Source organism: Hypanus sabinus, chromosome 7 (genome assembly GCF_030144855.1).
Source record: "Hypanus sabinus isolate sHypSab1 chromosome 7, sHypSab1.hap1, whole genome shotgun sequence".
Classification (NCBI taxonomy): Eukaryota; Metazoa; Chordata; class Chondrichthyes; order Myliobatiformes; family Dasyatidae; genus Hypanus; species Hypanus sabinus.
The window spans coordinates 49,131,578-49,151,850 of record NC_082712.1 but is presented as its reverse complement, the minus strand read 5'-3'; the positions used below and the strand labels follow the sequence as shown (position 1 = coordinate 49,151,850).

Sequence of the window (20,273 nt, the reverse complement as noted above, 5' to 3'; positions counted from 1 at the left end):
TACAATCAATCACAGATGCATCACTTCCTTCCATGCAGTTCATTGCTTCAGGAAAGTGAGTGGTATCATCCAAGATGCCTGCAACCCCGACGATTCCCTTTTCTCTCTTCCACTTTCTCGAAGATGTAGGGGTTTGAAAGCCCAGAGTTTCAGATGTAAGAACAGCCTCTTCTCCAATGCTATCAGGCCCCTGAATCAATCCCATATTTCACATCTCCTTTTTCGCGTGGCCACATTATCATAACTTTAACGCATAATTCTACTTCTCTCAGTTATTTTGCTTTACTACTTTTTGTACTACATCAGACTGCACTACAATCTTTTAATTATTCTGTAGTATTATGCTTGTCGTATTGGCTACATTTATAATTACTAAGTATTAGAATTATTTGTTACAAGTACATTGAAAAAAACAGTAAAATGTATCATTTGTAACAACACCAACATAGTCCAAAGATGTGCTGGTGGTAGCCCTCAAGTACTGTCATGCCTCCATCATCAACAAGGCGTGCCCATAATTTTACTAACCCTGAACCGAATGTCTTTGGAATGTGGGAAGAAACTGGAGCATCCTGTGGAATCTCATGTAGTCATGAGTAGAACATACCAACTCTTACAGAGTGCCAGAAATTTAATACCGATTGTCCAATCACTGGCACTGTACAGCATTACACTAACCACAATGCCGGCATGCTGCCCTCATGAGCTACATGTGAACATGGAATTTCATTGGTGTGGATGATAATCTACTATGCTACTTCACCTATTCTTGACTGCAGGAAACACCAACTCGCAAATGCAAATCAAATTTCTTTCTCCACGTGCTTTGACAACCTAACATAGCCAGAAAATCCAATGATGATCTTCTGGAAATGCCTCTAATCAGAGTTGGCAGCTTTACTCCACTAATATGTCCAATATTGTTATGCTACCAATATCCCCTACCATGCTCCAGTACTTCAAGAATTCTGAATAAGATTCAGGATATTTATCACTGGTATCTGTCAAGAAATTTGTTGTTTTGTGGCAGCAGTACAACAAAACATAAAATTTACTATAAATTACAAAACATAAATAAGGTGGAAAAAAGGAATAGCAAGGTATCAACCATGGGCTGTACAGACATTTGATAGTAAAAGGAAGCTGTCCCTAAATATTGAGTGCAAGTCTTCAGGCTCCTATACTTCCTCCTGATGGTAGTAATGAGAGGAGGGGATGTCCCCGCTGGCGAGATACTTAATATTGGATGCAACCTTCTTGTAGATGCCCTCAATGGTGGGGATGGTTGCGCCCATGACAGCGCAGGCTGAATCTACGACACTCTTAAGTCTCTTCTGATCCTACACATTGGAACCTTCATACTAAGCGGTGAAGCAACCAGTCAGTACACTCTCCATCATACATTATAGAAATTTTCAAGAGACTTATAATATCTCTTCAAACTCCTAACAAACTAGAGCCACTGGAATGCTCCAATGTGATGGACTGAGGACAGATTTTCTGAGATACTGATGTCCAGATACTTGAACCCCACTTCTACCACTGACCTCTCAGTGAGGGTGAGTGTATGTTCTCCTGACTTCCCCTTCCTGAAGTTCACAATCAATTCCTTAGTCTTGCCAACAGTGTCTGCAAGGCTGTTGCTGCAACACCTCTTAATCGGCCAATCTCACTCCTATACAGCTCATTATCTCTATCTGAGATTCTGCCAGCTACAATGGTGACATTAGCAAAATTATATATAGATAGTGTTTGAGCTATGTCTAGCCACACATTCATGAGTGCACAGAGAGTAGAGCAGTGGGTTAAGAACTTCCTTGAGATAGACCTTTGTTAACTGCCAGTAGTCTTAGAGAGGGAATGGATCCCAAACACCAGGCTGAAGATATTAAAATCTTTAAGTCAGGTTTATTATCACTAACAGTCATGATTTTTTTTATTTTGTGGTGTGTTACAGTGCAAGACATAGAAATTACTGCAATTACAATAAAATATAAAATAAAGTGAAGAAGAGGAATAGTGAGGAACTCAGCGGGTCAGGGAGGATCTTTGGAAGGAAATGCTTTGGGCCAAGACCTATCATCTGGACTGGAAAGGAAGGGGATAGAAGCCAGAATAAAAAGATCAAGGGGAGAAAAAGGAGCATGTACCAACAAGTAATAGGTGAGTCCAGGTGAAGGGGGTGGGGGACAAGGGTGTTGGTTAACTGAGGTTCATCAGGTTGGAGACTACCAAAATGGAATATGAGATGTTGCTCCTCCACCTTTAAGGTGCTTGGAAATAGGTACAGAGGAGATGTCAGGGGTAAGTTTTTTTTTTATGCAGAGAGTAGTGAGTGCTTGGAATGGGCTGCTATCAACGGTGGTGAAGACAGATACAATAGGGTCTTTTAAAAGACTCCTGGATAGGTACATGGAGCTTAAAAAAAATAGAGGGCTATGGGTAACCCTAGGTAATTTCTAAAGTAAGTACGTGTTTGGCACAGCATTGTGGGCCAAAGGGCCTGTATTGTGCTGTAGGTTTTCTATGTCTCTAACCTGTGTCTAGCCTCCTCTTGGCAGTACAGGAAGTCGTGGAAAAACTTGTCATTGTGGCAATGGGAAATGGAATTGAAATAGATGGCCACCAGGAAATCTCGGCTGTTGCAGTGGATAGAGCAAAGGTGCTTGATGAAGTGGACTCCCCATCTGCATTGGGTCTTACCTAAGCAGTTTGCAACTTTGCAGCTTGATACCAAAGCAGGAGGGTGTAGAGGAGGGTGCATCGGTGCAGCAAATGACCCCAACATACGAGAAGGTGAAGTGTCACCTGACCTGCAAAAACTGGTAAGGGTCCTGAATAGTGGTGAGAGATAAGATGTATGGACAGGTGTAGCATTTATTAAGGTTGTAAAGATAAGTACTAGAGAGGGATCAGTGGAGAGATGAGTGTGCCTTAGAAATGGCAGTTAGAAGACAGAAGTGAGAAAAGGAGGGACACATTTAAATAGAAATGTACAGCAAAATAAAAACAGGTTGCGGTAGAAACTCAGAGGTCAGACAGCATTTGAGGATGGAAGTAGACAGCCAACATTATGGGTCAAGGATTAGGTCTGGATCAGTTCAGATATTCTGGATCTGCCACATCTATGGAAAGAAAAGTAGATAGTTATCTGAAGTGATTCAATTCAGTATCAAGCCCCAAAGTTGCAAACTGCTTAGGCAGAAGATAGAGATGCTGTTCCTAGAGCTGACATAGATACTGCTTGACCCGCTGTTCCTCCAGTATTTTGTGTGTGTTGCTTAAGATCTCCAGAAACAGTAGAATCTCGTGTTTCCAAAGTAAATGTTTCTTTTATAAGCAACATACACAAAATGCTGAGGAACTCAGCAGGCCAGGCAGCATCTAGGAAGGAGTACAGACAATTTTTCGACCGAAAGTATTGACGGTACTCTTTTTCTAGATGCTACCTGGCCTGCTGAGTTCCTCTAGCATTGTGTGGGTGTTGCTTGGATTTCCAGCATCTGCAGATTTTCTTTTGTGTGCTTCTTTTATAATTTTTGTCTATGACATTCTCCTTCACAGCAAACTAAAATATATCTGTTTTCTCACTTGTCCAGTTCTGCTGAAGGGTTCTTAATCTGAACAGTCAATTACTTATCTCCCCATTGATATTACTTGACCTGCTGAATGTTTCTGAATTTTTTTTAGTCTTGTTTTGGATTACCATTACCTGCATGGTCCTTTGCTGCAATTAACCCTTTGCCCCCATATTTAACTGGAATATGCTTGGCTGTTCAGCTGTACAGCAGTTAATACTACTGATCCTAAAATCTAATCCTGAGATCACAATGTGCTCAGAAACTGAACAAAAAGTGTCACCATATTATTCATTAAAAAGTGCCATAGTCCAAGATAAGGAAGAAGAACAAATCAGTGCTGTAAAACACAGCGTCAATCCTGGGGCAGCTGGTTCACCCTATTTACTCTGCATACAAAAACAAATTTGAATTCATGAACTACAACAACAAAAAAAGGACATCTGATTTAGGCTCCTCATGAGTCCCTAATTTTAAGTTTCACTATATTGTATAAATGTGCTAATTAATCTTCCAGGAAAATCTTGCCTGTTTCACAACTTTCACAGAAATTACAGTCAGTGAAATATTCATTAAAATGTCATAGAAATGACAGGCACCGTAATGCTAAAAACCTAAAACCCTGAAACTCTCCATAAAAATTCAAGTGCTTGACTTAAAAGAATTAATTTTAAGAACCTATTTTTTTGTACTGAATGTTTCAGTATTTACTGGTACTCTAATAGATGTAACAAACATGTCAAATACTAAATATAAGCTAAATATGAATTGATGTGGTTAATATTTCACCAAAATTCAACGTACCACATTTTCAAAGGGAATCACCCTCCATGCACAATGGTAAAGATTTACTCAGTATTAAACTAAGAAAAGAGGAAAATTTTAGCAACGTAGAATACAAAGGAGCATAAGATTGCTCTTAGATGCTCACACTGATAGCAACAAAACCAAATTTCCAAACACCACGTGCAAAAATAGATCAGAGAGTTAAATATGTGGCTGAAGTGGGAGAAGGGTGGGAGAAGTGGGTTTGAATCCATGGGACATTACCACTAATACTGGGGAAGGAGGTAGCTGTTCCAATGGAATAGGCTCCACCTCAACTAAACCAGGGCAATGGTCCTGGCAAATCACATAACTGGGAGGGGGGGGGGGGGGAATAGAAAGGGCTTTAAACTAAATAGCTTGGAAAAATATGGATAAAGTAAGGAAAGGAGAGTGCAGGAGAAGTTACTTAAGTCTCCAGAATTTAACTTCAGGCAACATGCAGGCAACATTGAGAAGGGTAATAAATACAGAGCTGACATTATTACATTTGAATGTGAGTAGTATATGTAATAAGGTATTTGAGCTTAGCGCAGTTAGCACTTGGCAGTTATGACATTGCGGGCATCACAGAATCACAGCTAAAAGATCACAGCTACTATCTTAACATCTAAGGATACATGCACTATCGAAAAGTCTGGCAGGTGGGCAGAGGGGTTAGGGTGGCAATGCTGGTAAAACAAAAATAAAGAAATGACATAGAATCAGAAGACGTAGGTGCATAAAGGCAAAGTTTTTTTAAATAACTGCAAGGGTAAAAAGGACCCTGATGGGAGTTATATAAAGGATTCTGAATAGTAGCCAGGATGAGGGGTTACAAATTACAATGGGAGTTAGAAATGACATGTAAAGTCCTGGTCACTTCATTATAGATGTGGATGCTATAGAGAGAGGGTAGAGGAGATTTACGTTGCCTGGATTGGAGAGCATGCCTTATGAGAATAGGCCGGGTGCACTTGGCCTCTTCTTCTTGTAGCGATGGAGGATGAGATGTGACCTGATAGAGATGTACAGGATGATGAGAGGCAGTGATCATGTGGATAGCCAGAGGCTTTTTCCCCAAGGCTATAATGGCTAACACGAGGGTGCATAGTTTTAAGGTGCTTAGGAGGAAGTACAAGGGGGATGTCAGAGGTAAGTTTTTCACACAGAAAGTGGTGGGTAGATGGAATGCACTGCCAGCGAAGCTGGTAGAGGTGGAAACAATAGGGTCTTTTAAGAGATTCTTAGAAAGGTATATGGAGCTGAGAAAAATAGAGGGCTATGCAGCAGGGAAATTCTAGGCAGCTTCAAGAGTAGGTTACATAGTCAGCCAAACATTGCAGACCGAAGGGCCTGTAACACGCTATTCACGATGTAAAAATGGCAGGGTAGTGATAGGAGATTTCAACATGCAGGTAGATTGGGAAAATCAGGTTGGGACTCGCCCGTCTCCATCTCCAATGCTGTTAACCCTACCCCAGCTCTCGATTTCTGGACTTTATAGGGTCTCTAACCTTGGGACTTGATGAATTGGGTGAGGGGAAGGGGTCACTGCCCATGTGCCTCTTACCTGATGAATCTCTCTGACCCTAAACTCGCCAACCTGGGGATCGCTGGTTTCTATCCTTAACACCGATGAACCAACCTTAGGCCTTGACTTCTGGACTCACAAGGACCTCTGACCTGGTACTTGCTGACCTGGAGATCAGTAGTTTCCATCCCCAAAGTCCGCTGACGCAACCTCCAGAACCACTGGACTTCAACCCCGAGTATTGGCTCCTGCCTGTAGCTCTTCATTTACTGCCACTAACTCTCCCTTATTCCTTCACTAAAACCTAACCTCACCCCTAATTCCCTGTGCTGTTCAGAAAAACATCCCAAAGAACCTAAAAAAGTAACTAAAAGAGTAGATCCTCCAGCAGAACAACATGAGAGAGGTCTGGAGTGGGATGAGGACCATCATTGGGTTCCGGCAAACTAGCAACAGAGGAGCTGAAGGCAGAGTGGACAGGGCCAATGAACTTAACCTGTTCTTCAACAGATTTGACTCTGTGGCCCCTGCCCATCCCCCACGATTCATCTGTTGTCGGCCCCCAACCAACACATACTCCACTCTCCCCTCCTACCCCTCCCCACAGCCCTCCACCCTGCTCTTATGACTGCACCCCTCCCCCACCTGAAACCACCACAGTGGGCTTCACAGCTGAACAGGTGAGAAGACAGCTGAAACATCTCCACCCAAGTAAGGCTGCAGGCCTGGATGATGTCAGCCCCAGGGTGTCCAAAGCCTGTGCTCCCCAGCTATGTGGGGTACTTCACCATGTCTTCAACCTAAGCCTGAGTCTCCTGAGGGTTCCTGTGCTGTGGAAGATGTCCTGCCTCGTCCCTGTGCCAAAGACACCATGACCCAGAGGCTCCAATGACTAAAGACTGGTGGCATTGACCTCTCACATCATGAAGACGCTGGAGAGACTTGTTCTGGAGCAACTCCGGCCTATGGTTAGTCCACACTTAAACCAGTTTCCCTACCAGCCCCGACTAGGAGTTGAGGATGCCATCGTCTACCCGCTGAACCGTGTCTACTCCCACGTGGACAAGCCGGCGAGCACTGTGAGGGTTTTTTTTTACTTCACCAGTGCGTTCAACACCATCCGCCCTGCTCTGCTGGGTGAGAAGCTGACAGTGATGCAGGTGGATGCTTCCCTGGTGTCATGGATTATTGAATACCTGACTGGCAGACCACAGTATGTGCACTTGCAACACTGTGTGTCAGACAGAGTGGTCAGCAGCACTGGGGCTCCACAGGGGACTGTCCTGTCTCCTTTCTCTTCACCATCTACACCTTGGACTTCAACTACTGCACAGAGTCTTGCCATCCTCAGAAGTTTTCTGATGACTCTGCCATAGTTGGATGCATCAGCAAGGGAGATGAGGCTGAGTACAGAGCTACAGTGGGAAACTTTGTCATATGGTATGAGCAGAATCATCTGCAGCTTAATGTGAAAAAGACTAAGGAGCTGGTGGTGGACCTGAGGAGGGCCAAGGCACCAGTGATCCTTGTTTCCATCCAAGGGGTCAGTGTGGACATGGTGGAAGATTACAAATACCTGGGGATACAAACTGACAATAAACTGGACTGGTCAAAGAACACTGAGGCTGTCTACAAGAAGGGGCAGAGCCGTCTCTATTTCCTGAGGAGACTGAGGTCCTTTAACATCTGCCGGACAATGCTGAGGATGGTCTATGACTCTGTGGTGGCCAGTGCTATCATGTTTGCTGTAGTGTGCTGGGGCAGCAGGCTGAGGGTAGCAAACACCAACAGAATCAACAAACTCATTCGCAAGGCCAGTGATGTTGTGGGTGTGGAACTGGACTCTCTGACAGTGGTGGCTGAAAAGAGGATGCTGTCCAAGTTGCATGCCATCTTGGACAATGTCTCCCATCCACTCCATAATGTACTGGTTAGGCACAGGAGTACATTCAGCCAGACTCATTCCACCAAGATGTAACACTGAGCATCATAGGAAGTCATTCCTGCCTGTGGCCATCAAACTTTACAACTCCTCCCTCAGAGTGTCAGACACCTTGAGCCAATAGGCTGGTCCTGGACTTATTTCCACTTGCCATAATTTACTTATTATCATTTAATTATTTCTGGTTTTATTTTGCTATATTTCTACTCTATTATTGGTTGGTGCAACTGTAACAAAACCCAATTTCCCTCGGGATCAATAAAGTATGTCTGTCTGTCTGTCTGTAAATCTAAGCCACGTCCTCAACTGACATTGCAGGTTGGGGCCATCTTGACCAGAAGTCCATGTGCAAGATGGCTTTTAGGGCAGTTTATAGTCGAACCCAAGAAGGGAAAAGCTGAGGAACCTTAGGAGAATATTATCAGAATATGATAGAATTCAGCCTGCAGTTTGTGAAGGCGAAGCTAAAATCAGATGTCTCAATATCACAGTTGAGTAAAGGGAAGTCATGAGACAGGAACTGACCAAATTTGATTGGAAGGGGACAAGAGCTGAGATGACAGGAGAGCAGCAATGGCTAGAGTTTAAAAGTAATTTGGAAAATGCAGGATGAGTTCATCCCAAAAAGGAAGCAGCATTTTCAAGGGAAGATAAGGCAACTGAAGCTGACAATGGAAATCAAAGACAGCATGAAAAGCAAAAGAGGGGGCATACAAATATAGCAAAAATTATTGGGAAGCTAGAGGAGTGGGGAACTTTCAAAAACCAAAAGAAGCCAACTAAAAAGACAGTAAGGAAAGAAAAGATGAAATATGAAGGTAAGCGAGTCAGTTAATATAAGAAGGTTGCAAGAGATTAAATCAGATATATAAAGAATAAAAGGGTAGCAAGAGTAGACATCTGAATGCTGGAAGAAAAATAAGCTGGGGAGGTAGTAATGGAGAACCGCCCATTTTCAAGATTAAAAACGTGACTTTTTCATGTTACCTTTGCATAAGCTGACCCCTTTTGTAGAGGTTTTTGGCTTAACCGGAAAAGATCACAAGATCTCACATGCCGGTACTCAGCTTTGGTGGATCCAGAACCTGGAAATTTTGTGGACTAGTACCTGCTAAGAAAATAAGCCTACACATTGTAGAGCGTTATAAGCTAATTCTTAATAAATAAATCAGGGAGGGAAGTTTTGGATTAGGTTCCCAATGGTAAAGAATCCTCTGAAATGAAATCCCCGTGAAACCATTTAGCGCCCACAGTAATCTCGTTAAAACATAATACAGGGTGGCGGGATCAGTATGTGTGCTCACTATTGAGTTTGCGACCACCATGCACAAAAGATTAAAATGAATGCGCTATGATGCTGGCTTCAAGCTGGAAGTTATTGATTTTGCTAAAGGAATAAGTAATTCTGCAGCTGCTAATAAGTTTAGTGTAAATGAGAAACAAGTGAGAGAGTGGAGAAAGGCAGAGGACACGCTGAGGGAAATGCCAAAGACGAAACATGCCAACTGTGGGAAAATATGCCAGTGGCCAGACCTGCAAGAAAAGGTTTTAGAGTGGGTGAATCACCAGCAATCATCCGGATACATTGTTACCAGAGAAATGATTCGAGTTCAAGCATTGAAATGGGCCGAAAAACACCGTGAGCTCAGCGAAAATTTCAAAGCTAATGAAGTTGGTGCACCTGATTTATGAATAGACATGATCTTGTGTTGAGACAAAAAACAAAGATTGCTCAGAAAATTCCTGCAGGGTGCTGTTGTTTACATTCAAGAACGCTGCTGGATGGACGAAGCGGGTTGCTTGAAGTGGGTTAAAGAGGTTTGGCGTCAATGTCCCGAAGGTTTCAGGAAGGAAAAGTCACTACTTGTCTGGGACATGTTCCAAGTGTACTCGTCAGGTGAAACAAAAGCAGCATTGAAGGCTGAAAATACGAACATTACAGTCATCCCCGGTGGTTTGACATCTGTGCTCCAGCCGCTAGATGTGAGTTTAAACAAACAATTCAAAGAATTCATGCATCAATAGTGGAACAAATTAGACTCAAAAACAGCCAATAAATACAACCTGTCTTCCATGTATTCGTTTTTCCAAAGTTGGCACCCTCTGGATAAGCCAACCCCCTAATTTTAGGACCAAAACTTAGGGCCAAATTCTCAGCTTATACACCAGAATTTATGGTAACTATTTTATTTATATTTTTTTTTACTGTAATTGATTTTCTTATTTATTTTCCCCTATATTATCACTGTACTGCTGCCACGTAAGTTAACAAACTTCAAAACATACGCCAGTGATATTATACCTGATTCCGATTCGGGAAAAAAGGGGAAAATGGGAAAAAAAGTATGAGGAGTATCTGATGGCTTTGGTCTGTACTTGCTGGAGTTTAAAGAATGAAGGGGAATCTCACTGAATCTACCGAATATTGAAAGGTCTAAATCAGTGGTTCCCAACCTTTTTTTGGCCGTGCCCCACCTAATCACTTTTAAAATCCTGATGCCCCCTGTGGTGATATATAATTCTTATTATTCAAAAAATGAACTCCTATTCACCTGGAGGAAGCCTAAAAGACCATTAACTTGGTTTAAACAAGCTTCCAAAGAACATGGCATTCATGAAAGAGAAAAATAAAAGAACCAAAGGACTGTTAAAAGTTCTGAGGAAGAAATTACTAAGAAATTGTAAAAAAAAGAACATTAAGTGATATTAAAATAATAATAATGATAAATATAATAAAACAATGCTGATTCGTTTCTACAGCATACAAAGACAGATACACCGTTTAAAAGAGATGACGCAACGTACACACCTTCACACCACCAAGAACCGAAAGCTACCGTAAAAAGCAGCATTAGCGCGACCTCGTACGAGTTTCTTACGCGTTTGGACTTGTTCATTCGTTCCTTCCTACATCAGTCAATTCATTAATTTAATTATGAAAGCCATTTGATGTTTGTAATGATGGTGATACACTATATATACAGTACATACGCAATTACACATGTACATACACACAAGTATTTTTATGTATGCATACTGTATATACACATATGTATTAACTCACACACACACTCATACACAGACTTACTCGAAAAAATTCACTGTTAATAACTCATTCTCAAATTGCCCCCCTTAAAAATCAAATTACCCCCCTGTGGGTACGCCCCATGTTGGGAACCTCTGGTCTAGATAGAGTAGATATCGAGAGGACATTTCCATTCGGGGGAAGAGTCTAGGGCCAGAGGGCACAGCTTCAGTGTGGAAGGACATCCCTTCAGAACAGAGTTGAGGATGAATATCTTTATCCAGACTTTGATAAATCTGTGGAATTCATTATCACAGATGGCTGTGGAGGCCAAGTCATCGAATACAGTTGAAGTCAGAAGTTTACATACACCTTAGCCAAATACATTTACACTCAGTTTTTTACAATTCCTGACATTTAATCCTAGAAAACATTCCCTGTCTTAGGTCAGTTAGGATCACTACTTTATTTGAAGAATGTGAGATGTCAGAATAATAGTGGAGAGAGTGATTTATTTCAGCTTTTATTTCTTTCATCACTTTCCCAGTGGGTCTGAAGTTTACATACACTCTGTTAGTATTTGGTAGTATTGCCTTTAAATTGTTTAATTTGAATCAAATATTTTGTGTGGCCTTCCACAAGCTTCTCACAGTAAATTGCTGGAATTCTTTTCCATTCCTCCAGACAGAACTGGTGTAATTGAGTCAGGTTTGTAGGCCTCCTTGCTCATACATGCTTCTTCAGTTCTGCCCACAAATTTTCTATCAGATTGAGGTCAGGGTTTTGCGATGGCCGCTCCAATACCTTGACTTTGTTGCCCTTAAGCAATTTTGTCTCAACTTTGGAGGTATGCTTGGGGTCATTGTCCATGTGAAAGACCCATTTGTGACCGAGCTTTAACTTCCTGGCTGATGTCTTGAGATGTTGCTTCAATATATCCACATAATTTTCCTTCCTCATGATACCATCTATTTTTGAAGTGCACCAGCCCTTCCTGCAGAAAAGCACCCCCACAACATGATGCTGCCACCCCCATGCTTCACAGTTGGGATGGTGTTCTTCAGCTTGCAAGCCTCACCCTTTTTCCTTCAAACATAACAATGGTCATTGGTCATTTGACTAGTGGGGTGCCTCAGGGATCTGTTTTGGGCCCAATGTTGTTTGTAATACACATAAATGATCTGGATGATGGGGTGGTAAATTGGATTAGTAAGTATGCCGATGATACTAAGGTAGGAGGTGTTGTGGATAATGAGGTGGGTTTTCAAAGCTTGCAGGGAGATTTATGCCGGTTAGAAGAATGGGCTGAACGTTGGCAGATGGAGTTTAATGCTGAGAAGTGTGAGGTTCTACATTTTGGCAGGAATAATCCAAATAGAACATACAGGGTAAATGGTAGGGCATTGAGGAATGCAGTGGAACAGAGAGATCTAGGAATAACAGTGCATAGTTCCCTGAAGGTGGAGTCTCATGTAGATAGGGTGGTGAAGAAGGCTTTTGGAACGCTGGCCTCTATAAATCAGAGCATTGAGTACAGAAGTTGGGATGTAAGGTTGAAATTGTACAAGGCATTGTTAAGGCCAAATTTAGAATATTGTGTACAGTTCTGGTCACCGAATTATAGGAAAGATATCAATAAATTAGAGAGAGTGCAGAGACGATTTACTAGGATGTTACCTGGATTTCAGCACTTAAGTTACAGAGAAAGGTTGAACAAGTTAGGTCTCTATTCATTGGAGTGTAGAAGGTTGGGGGGGGATTTGATCGAGGTATTTAAAATTTTGAGAGGGATAGATAGAGTTGACGTGAATAGGCTGTTTCCATTGAGAGTAGGGGAGATTCAAACGAGAGGACATGATTTGAGAGTTAGGGAGCAAAAGTTTAAGGGAAACACGAGGGGGTATTTCTTTACTCAGAGAGTGATAGCTGTGTGGAATGAGCTTCCTGTAGAAGTAGTAGAGGCCAGTTCAGTTGTGTCATTTAAGGTAAAATTAGATAGGTATATGGACAGGAAAAGAGTGGAGGGCTATGGGCTGAGTGCGGGTAGGTGGGACTAGGTGAGATTAAGAGTTCGGCACAGACTAGGAGGCCTGAGATGGCCTGTTTCCATGCTGTGATTGTTATACGGTTATATGGTCATTATGGCCAAACAGTTCAATTTTTGTTGTATAAGACCAGAGGACATTTCTCCAAAAAGTAAGATCTTTGTCCCCGTGTGCACTTGCAAACTGCAGTATGGCAGTTTTGGTGCAGTGACTTCTTCCTTACTGATCAGCCTTTCAGGTTATGTCGATATAGGACTCGTTTTACTGTGGATATAGATACTTGTCTACTTGCTTCCTCCAGCATCTTCACAAGGTCCTTTGCTGTTGTTCTGGGATTGATTTGCACTTTTCGCGCCAAAGTACGTTCATCTCTAGGAGACAGAATGCGTCTCCTTCCTGAGCAGTATGATGGCTTTGTAGTCCAATGGTTTTTAAACTTGCGTACTATTGCTTGTACAGATTGATGTGGTACCTTCAGGCATTTGGAAATTGCTCCCAAGGATGAACCAGACTTGACATAATTTTCTGACCTCAGTCAAACAGAAAATTTGTGGGCAGAACGGAAAAAGCACGTACGAGCAAGGAGGCCTACAAACCTGACTCAGTTACACCAGTTCCGTCTGGAGGAATGGAACAGAATTCCAGCAACTTACTGTGAGAAGTTTGTGGAAAGCCACCCAAAACGTTTGATTCAAATTAAACAACTTAAAGGCAATACTACCAAATACTAACAGCGTGTACGTAAACTTCAGACCCACTGGGAAAGTGATGAAAGAAATAAAAGCTGAAATAAATCATTCTCTTCACTATTATTCTGACATCTCACATTCTTCAAATAAAGTAGTGATCCTAACTAACCTAAGACAGGGAATGTTTTCTAGGATTAAATGTCAGGAATTGTGAAAAACAGAGTTTAAATGTATTTGGCTAAGGTGTATGTAAACTTCAGACTTCAAATGTATATTTAATGTGAAAGTTGATAGGTTCTTGATTCATCAGGGCCTCAAAGGTTACAGGGAGAAGGTAAGAGAATGGATTGAGAGGAGAAATAAACAGTTATGTTCGAATTGCAAAGCAGACTTGTTGGGCCAAATGGCCAAATTCTGCTCTTATATCTTATGGTCTTACCAGAGGACAGATTTTTATTTCAGAAAATTCCAATTTCCTGTTATCCTTACACTGAGAAGGTACCTTAACTGCAGGTGTCAGTGAAATAAGCAATTTCATTGGTAATTCATTTTCTTATCAGTGGTACGTAGAGTAAAAAACTGCTGGTCAACCAAGCTTTAATAAATATGATTAAGATTAAATTAATTAATTTTACTAGGGAAGAAGGGAGGGGAAGTGTTAGGTTACCTACCTTTAAGCTTTTCTTTCCTTGAATGGAAGCCTCCTTCAGCTACCACAAAGAGCAAGCCCAAATCACTAATAGGCAGAACTGCAAAGACATTATCGCTTTAACATGTCTCCAATATTGATGCCAATATGTTGATGTCAATAGGTCACATGCATCTCCTCTCTCTAGTGCCATTCCTGGATAACAATACTGATTTCCAGAACCAAGAAGAAACCTTTTTCTTATCATGCATGAATAGTTTTAAATAAACAAATATATTCACTATTTCCCAAAAGGCATTTGGAGTTTGCTTCCATTGAAAGAATGATGAAAACCTTATCAGGTAGGTGTTAATAATTTTTCCAAGATTTATATCAAAACAATAACTGAATTCAGAGGAAACATACAATTAAAAAACAGACAGTTAGGAATGGACATTCATTTAATAGAAATCTACTAAAAAGTTCTTGCTGCTACTTTTCCCTTCCTGGGTCAAGGAAATACCACTTCTGGAAGATGTATTGTCAAAATTGTACACTCATTGACAGCTATGTTCTACAACTACAAAGAAAAAGGATTAAGTTGTCCATTGGTACCTCTTAATCAACTTCATAAGTCATTTTTCATCAGATTGAAATGCAATTGTAAATTTGCTACTTTATAACCCCAACCAAATTTGGCATTAATAATTACATGATGCAACAGAATTTTAAATGATGTTTCTAACTGCTGTTACAAAGATAACATTAAACAAAAAAGAAAACAATCCATCTTTAATACACCTGGAACTTATCAATGACCATAATCATTTAGCCTTTTAGTGATCCATTAGAATATAATAATGTCATCTACAGCAGAATACTGAATTAATGAAATGCATACTTACTGCGGACCATGCGCCAATTATACAACGAGAACAAGTCCAACCATCATGGATCTCATGAAACGGAACACCATAACAACCTATAGATTAAAGTTGAGAGTCATAACCAATACTAAAACTACAATAATGAGCATTCAAGAGAGCATGAATAGTAAAATAGCACCTACTTGCATGAACTTGTAGACTGCACTTTGCACAGGATATCAGCAAACTAGTTCCATCTTCATTAATAAATGAATTTGTAGGGTAAAATTCATTATTTTCTTCACTGCATGCAAAGCACATTTCCGGAATAAGGGGTTTTGATTTATGTTGCTTGGATGGTGACACTTCTGCTGAATTAGATTCGATTTGAGATTTCATTTCCAAGGATTGATCGGGCTTCACAAAAATAAATTGCAGAAAAGTTAATCATGTTGGGTTTTCTTGTCCAAAAGTGTTTGGAAACAAAGTGAACATCAAAAAGGAAAAAAGATCACTGATGAACAATTTCAGTTTTACATGCAATACATTCATAAGCTAAGAATATCTTCAGATACAGAATAAACTTCTTTCCACATAACATTCAAGAACCATAACATCCAACAGCAATTTCACAGGAATCCGTACAGAAGTTCATGTCCATTCATCACAAGTCATTTTGTGTTTTGCAAACAGATTGTTAATCAATATAAAGTGAAGGACACATTTTTGTTTCTGGCTATTACCAACTAAATACCTATAAAACATAATCCAAATTGTAGCAAGTATGGCAGACAATATAGTTTAGGATGAAAGGTAAAGTGTGCCTGATCAGAGTTAAGAAGCTACAGCAAACTAAAAGATAAGAGATTGAAGAGCATTGCCTGCTAGAAAGATTGAAGGAATAAAAAAAAAAGTGATAATGGGGGGCCTCCAATTATCCTATTATGGCCTGGTTTAGTAACAATTGAAAGAGAGATTTCAAAAATGAGGGCAAAAGGATTTACTTCTTTAGTGCTTTACGAACATGGTGGCAAAGAAAATAATGAGTTATTTCCTTTAGCAGAGTGAAGTGACCCAAGGACAAGGAGAGCATGCAGAGGAAGAGTATGTGGGCAACCACAATCACATATCAGATTTAGAATAGCTACAGAATGCAAATATATGATAGTGCAAAACAGCTTAACTAGTGAGGAGCTAAATTCAGTTAGCTTAATGGCAACCTAGCTCATTAAACTTAAGATCAAAAAGTTATAGACCGAAAAGTAATGGAATAGGGGTTTTAAAGATGAGGCAATTTGGATACAGAATAAAAGCATTCTTTTCAGAGGAAAAGAGGGATGGCCAAAGTTAAAATTGACTTAAACACAGAAACACAGAAAACCTACAGCACAATACAGGCCCTTCTGCCCATGATGCTGTGCCGAACATGTACTTATTTTAGAAATTAACTAGGGTTACCCATAGCCCTCTATTTTTCTAAGCTCCTTGTACCTGAATCCTTATTTAACTGACAAAAGTACAAAGAAAAGATTTTCAATAGTTTTACTGACCAACTTAATTGTATTTTGTAAATATACACAAATTCAGAATTTGATGGCTACAACATCAAGTATTTTAAAACTTTGCCCTCTCATGTTAGGCATTTCAGTCCTGGGAAAAAGCCTCTGACTATCCATATGATCAATACCCCTCATCATTTTATACACCTTTATCAGGTCACCTCTCATCTTCCGTCATTCCAAGGAGAAAAGGCAGAGTTCACTCAAACTATTCTCATAAGGCAAGCTCCCCAATCCAGGCAAGATCCTTGTAAATCTCCTATGCACCCTTTCTATAGTTTCCACATCTTTCCTGTATGGAGGTGACCAGAACTGAGCACAGAACTCCAAATGGGGTCTGACCAGGGTCCGATAGAGCTTCAACATTACCTCTTGGCTCTTGAACTCAATCCCACGGTTGATGAAGGCCAATGCACCGTATGCCTTCTTAACCACACAGTCTACCTGCACAGCAGCTTTGAGTGTCCTATGGACTTGAACCCCAAGATCCTTCTGATCCTCCACACTGCCAAGAGTCTTACATTAATACTATACTCTGCCATCATATTTGACTTACCAAAATGAACCACCTCACACTTATATGGGTTGAACTCCAACTGCCACTTCTCAGCCCAGTTTTGCATCCTATCGATGTCCCGCTGTAACCTCTGACAACCTTCCACACTAACCACAACACTCCTAACCTTTGTGTCATCAGCAAATTTACTAACCTATCCCTCCACCTCCTCATCCAGCTCATTTATAAAAATCACAAAGAGAAGACTTAATGATGAAAGATAGAGAAGTCAGAATATCAGAAAAGAGGGTTATCAGAACTATGCAAGTCAGACAGCATGTTTGAAGGGGAATAAACAGTTGATGATTCAGACTATGACCCTTCATCAAGACTGGAAAAGAAGAGGGAAGAAGCCAGATAAAGGTGGTGGGGAAGGGGATGAACTCAAGCTGGCAGGTGTGATGTGAAGCCAGGTAAGTGGGAAGGTAAACAGAAAATAAGTCTGCAGATGCTGGGGTCAAAACAACATGCACAACACGCTGGAGGAACTGAGCAGGTCGAGCAGCATCTGTGGAAACGAACACTCAACACTTCGAGCCGAGACCCTTCGTCAGTACTGAAGAGGGAGGAAGCAGGGGCCCTATAAAGAAGATGAGGGGAGGGTAGGAAGGAGAAGGCTGGTAGGTGCCAGGTGAAAAACCAATAAGGGGAAAAATCAAGGGGTGGGGGAAGGGAAGCAGGGAGGGAATAGGCAAGAAAAGTGAAGAAGGAATGTAAGGGGAAAGCACTATGCGTAGCAGAAGGAGATGGAACCATGAGGGAGGTAATAGGCAACTGGAGGAGGAGGCAGAAGGAAACTGGGATGCGGGAAGGAAGGGGGAGGGAATTACTGGAATTTGGAGAATTCAATGTTCATGCCAAGGGGCTGGAGCCTACCCAGACAGTATATGAGGTGTTGCTCCTCCAACCTGAGTTTGGCCTCATCATGGCAGTAGAGGAGGCCATGTATGGACATAACCGAATGGGAATGTGAAGCAGAGTTGAAGTGGGTGGCAACTGGAAGATCCTGCCTGTTGTGGCAGACGGAGCGGAGGTGCTCGACGAAGCGGTCCCCTGATCTGCGTCGGGTCTCGCCGATGTAGAGGAGGCCGCACCGGGAGCACCAGATGCAATAGATTACCCCAACAGATTCATAAGTGAAGAGTTGCCTCATCTGGAAGGACTGTTTGGGGCCCTGAATGGTGGTGAGAGAGGAGGTGTAGTGACAGGTGTAGCACTTACGCTTGCAGGGATAAGTGCCAGGGGGGAGATCCATGGAGAGGGATGTGTGGACTAGGGAGTCACAGAGGGAATGATCCCTGTGGAAAGCAGAGAGGAGTAAAGAGGGAAAGACGTGCTTAGTGGTGGGGTCCATTTGAAGGTGGCAGAAGTTGCAGAGGATAATGTGCTGGATCCAGAGGCTGGTGGGGTGGTAGGTGAGGACAAGGGGAACCCTGTCCCTGTTGTGGTGACGGGAGGATGGGGTGAGGGCCGAAGTACGGGAAATGGAGGAGATGCAGGTGAGGGCATCATTGATGATGGCAGAAGGGAAACCACGATTCTTAAAGAAAGAGGACATTTAAAATGTCCTGGAACGGAAAGCCTCATCCTAGGAGCAGATGTGGCGGAGACAGAGGAACTGGGAAAAGGGAATAGCATTTTTGCATGTGGCAGGGTGGAAAGAGGTATAGTCGAGGTAGTTATGAGAGTCAGTGGATAGTCTGTCTCCAGAGATGGAGACCGAGAGATCGAGAAAGGGGAGAGAAGTATCCAAGATGGACCAAGTGAAGTTGAGAGCTGGGTGGAAGATAGAGGCAAAGTCGATAAAATTGATGAGCTCCCGATGGGTGCAGGAAGCAGCATCAATGCAGTTGTCAATGTAGCGAAGGAAAAGTTGAGGAGCAGTACCAGTACAGGCTTGGAGCATAGACTGTTCTACATAACCAACGAAGAGGCAGGCATAGCTGGGGCCCATACAAGTGCCCATAGCTACACCCTTGGTCTGAAGAAAGTGGGAAGAGCCAAAAGAGAAGTTATTAAGTATGAGTACCAGTTTCACCAACCGGAGGAATGTGGTGTTGGGGAACCGGTGAGGTCTGTTGTCCAGAAAGTAGTGGAGGGCTTTGAGGCCTTCTTGATGGGGAATGGAAGTCTATAAGGATTAGACATCCATAGTGAAAATGAAACGGTCGGGACCAGGGAACTGGAAGTTATTGTAGAGATGGAGGGCATGGGATGTATCCTGGATGTAACCGGGAGGTGATAGGTGGAAGAAGTTAAGAGCTGAAGAAAGAGGAATCTGATAGGAGAGAACAGTGGACCAAGTAAGAAAGGAAAGGAGGGGCACCAGAAGGACATGATAGGCGAGTGAAGAGAAAAGAAGGAGTGAATGGAAAAATTAAGGAAGGGAAAGGGGGAGAAATTCAAAGTTCATTTTCTTGTGGGCATACTCAATACATCCATAATAGAATGACAATTGTAATAAAGTCAATGAAAGATTGCACTATCTTGAGTGTTCAACCAGTGTGCAAAAGACAACAAACTACAAATACAAAAAAAAAAGAAATAACAATAAATAAATAAGCAGTAAATATTGTGGCAGCAGAGAAGGCTATGAACAGTCATGTTGGAATAACTGTCCTGTTTGGAAAACTTACTGGAGCTCTGTGAGGATATAACAAGTGCTGTGGATAGAAGGGAACAGATGAACATTATTTACTTGGATTTCTAGAAGGCATTTGATAAGATGCCACATAAAAGACTTATCCATAAGATAAGGATACATTGAGTTGGGGGTGATGTATAAGCATGGATAGAGGATTGATTAACTAATAGAGAGCAGAGAGTTGAGATACGTGGGTGTTACTCTGGTTGGCAATCAGTGGTGTGCCACAGGGGTCAGTGCTGGGCCCACAAATGTTCAGGATATACATTAACTATTTGGAAGAGGGGACCCGAGTGTAGCATATCCAAGTTTGCTGATAATACTAAACTGAGCGGAAAAGCAAATTGTGTAAAAGATACAGAGTCTGCAGAGAGATATAGATAGGTTAAGTGAGTGGGCAAGG

General features: G+C 41.7%; 1 protein-coding gene across 4 annotated transcripts in view; it reads right to left on the bottom strand.

Moving 5' to 3' along the window:
• The window catches only part of LOC132396772 (lysine-specific demethylase 4C-like), a 379,800-nt gene that overhangs the window by 176,750 nt on the left and 182,777 nt on the right, over positions 1–20,273 (bottom strand). For 3 of the 4 annotated variants that reach the window (XM_059974646.1, XM_059974645.1, XM_059974647.1), the window contains exons 14-15: positions 15,315–15,528; positions 15,151–15,227 (exon numbers count right to left, since the gene is read on the bottom strand). In XM_059974646.1, the coding sequence (XP_059830629.1) occupies positions 15,151–15,227; positions 15,315–15,528 (291 nt within the window). Of the gene's footprint in view, positions 1–14,288; positions 14,367–15,150; positions 15,228–15,314; positions 15,529–20,273 lie in introns of all 4 variants that reach the window. The other variant, XR_009513110.1, reaches the window with a different exon arrangement.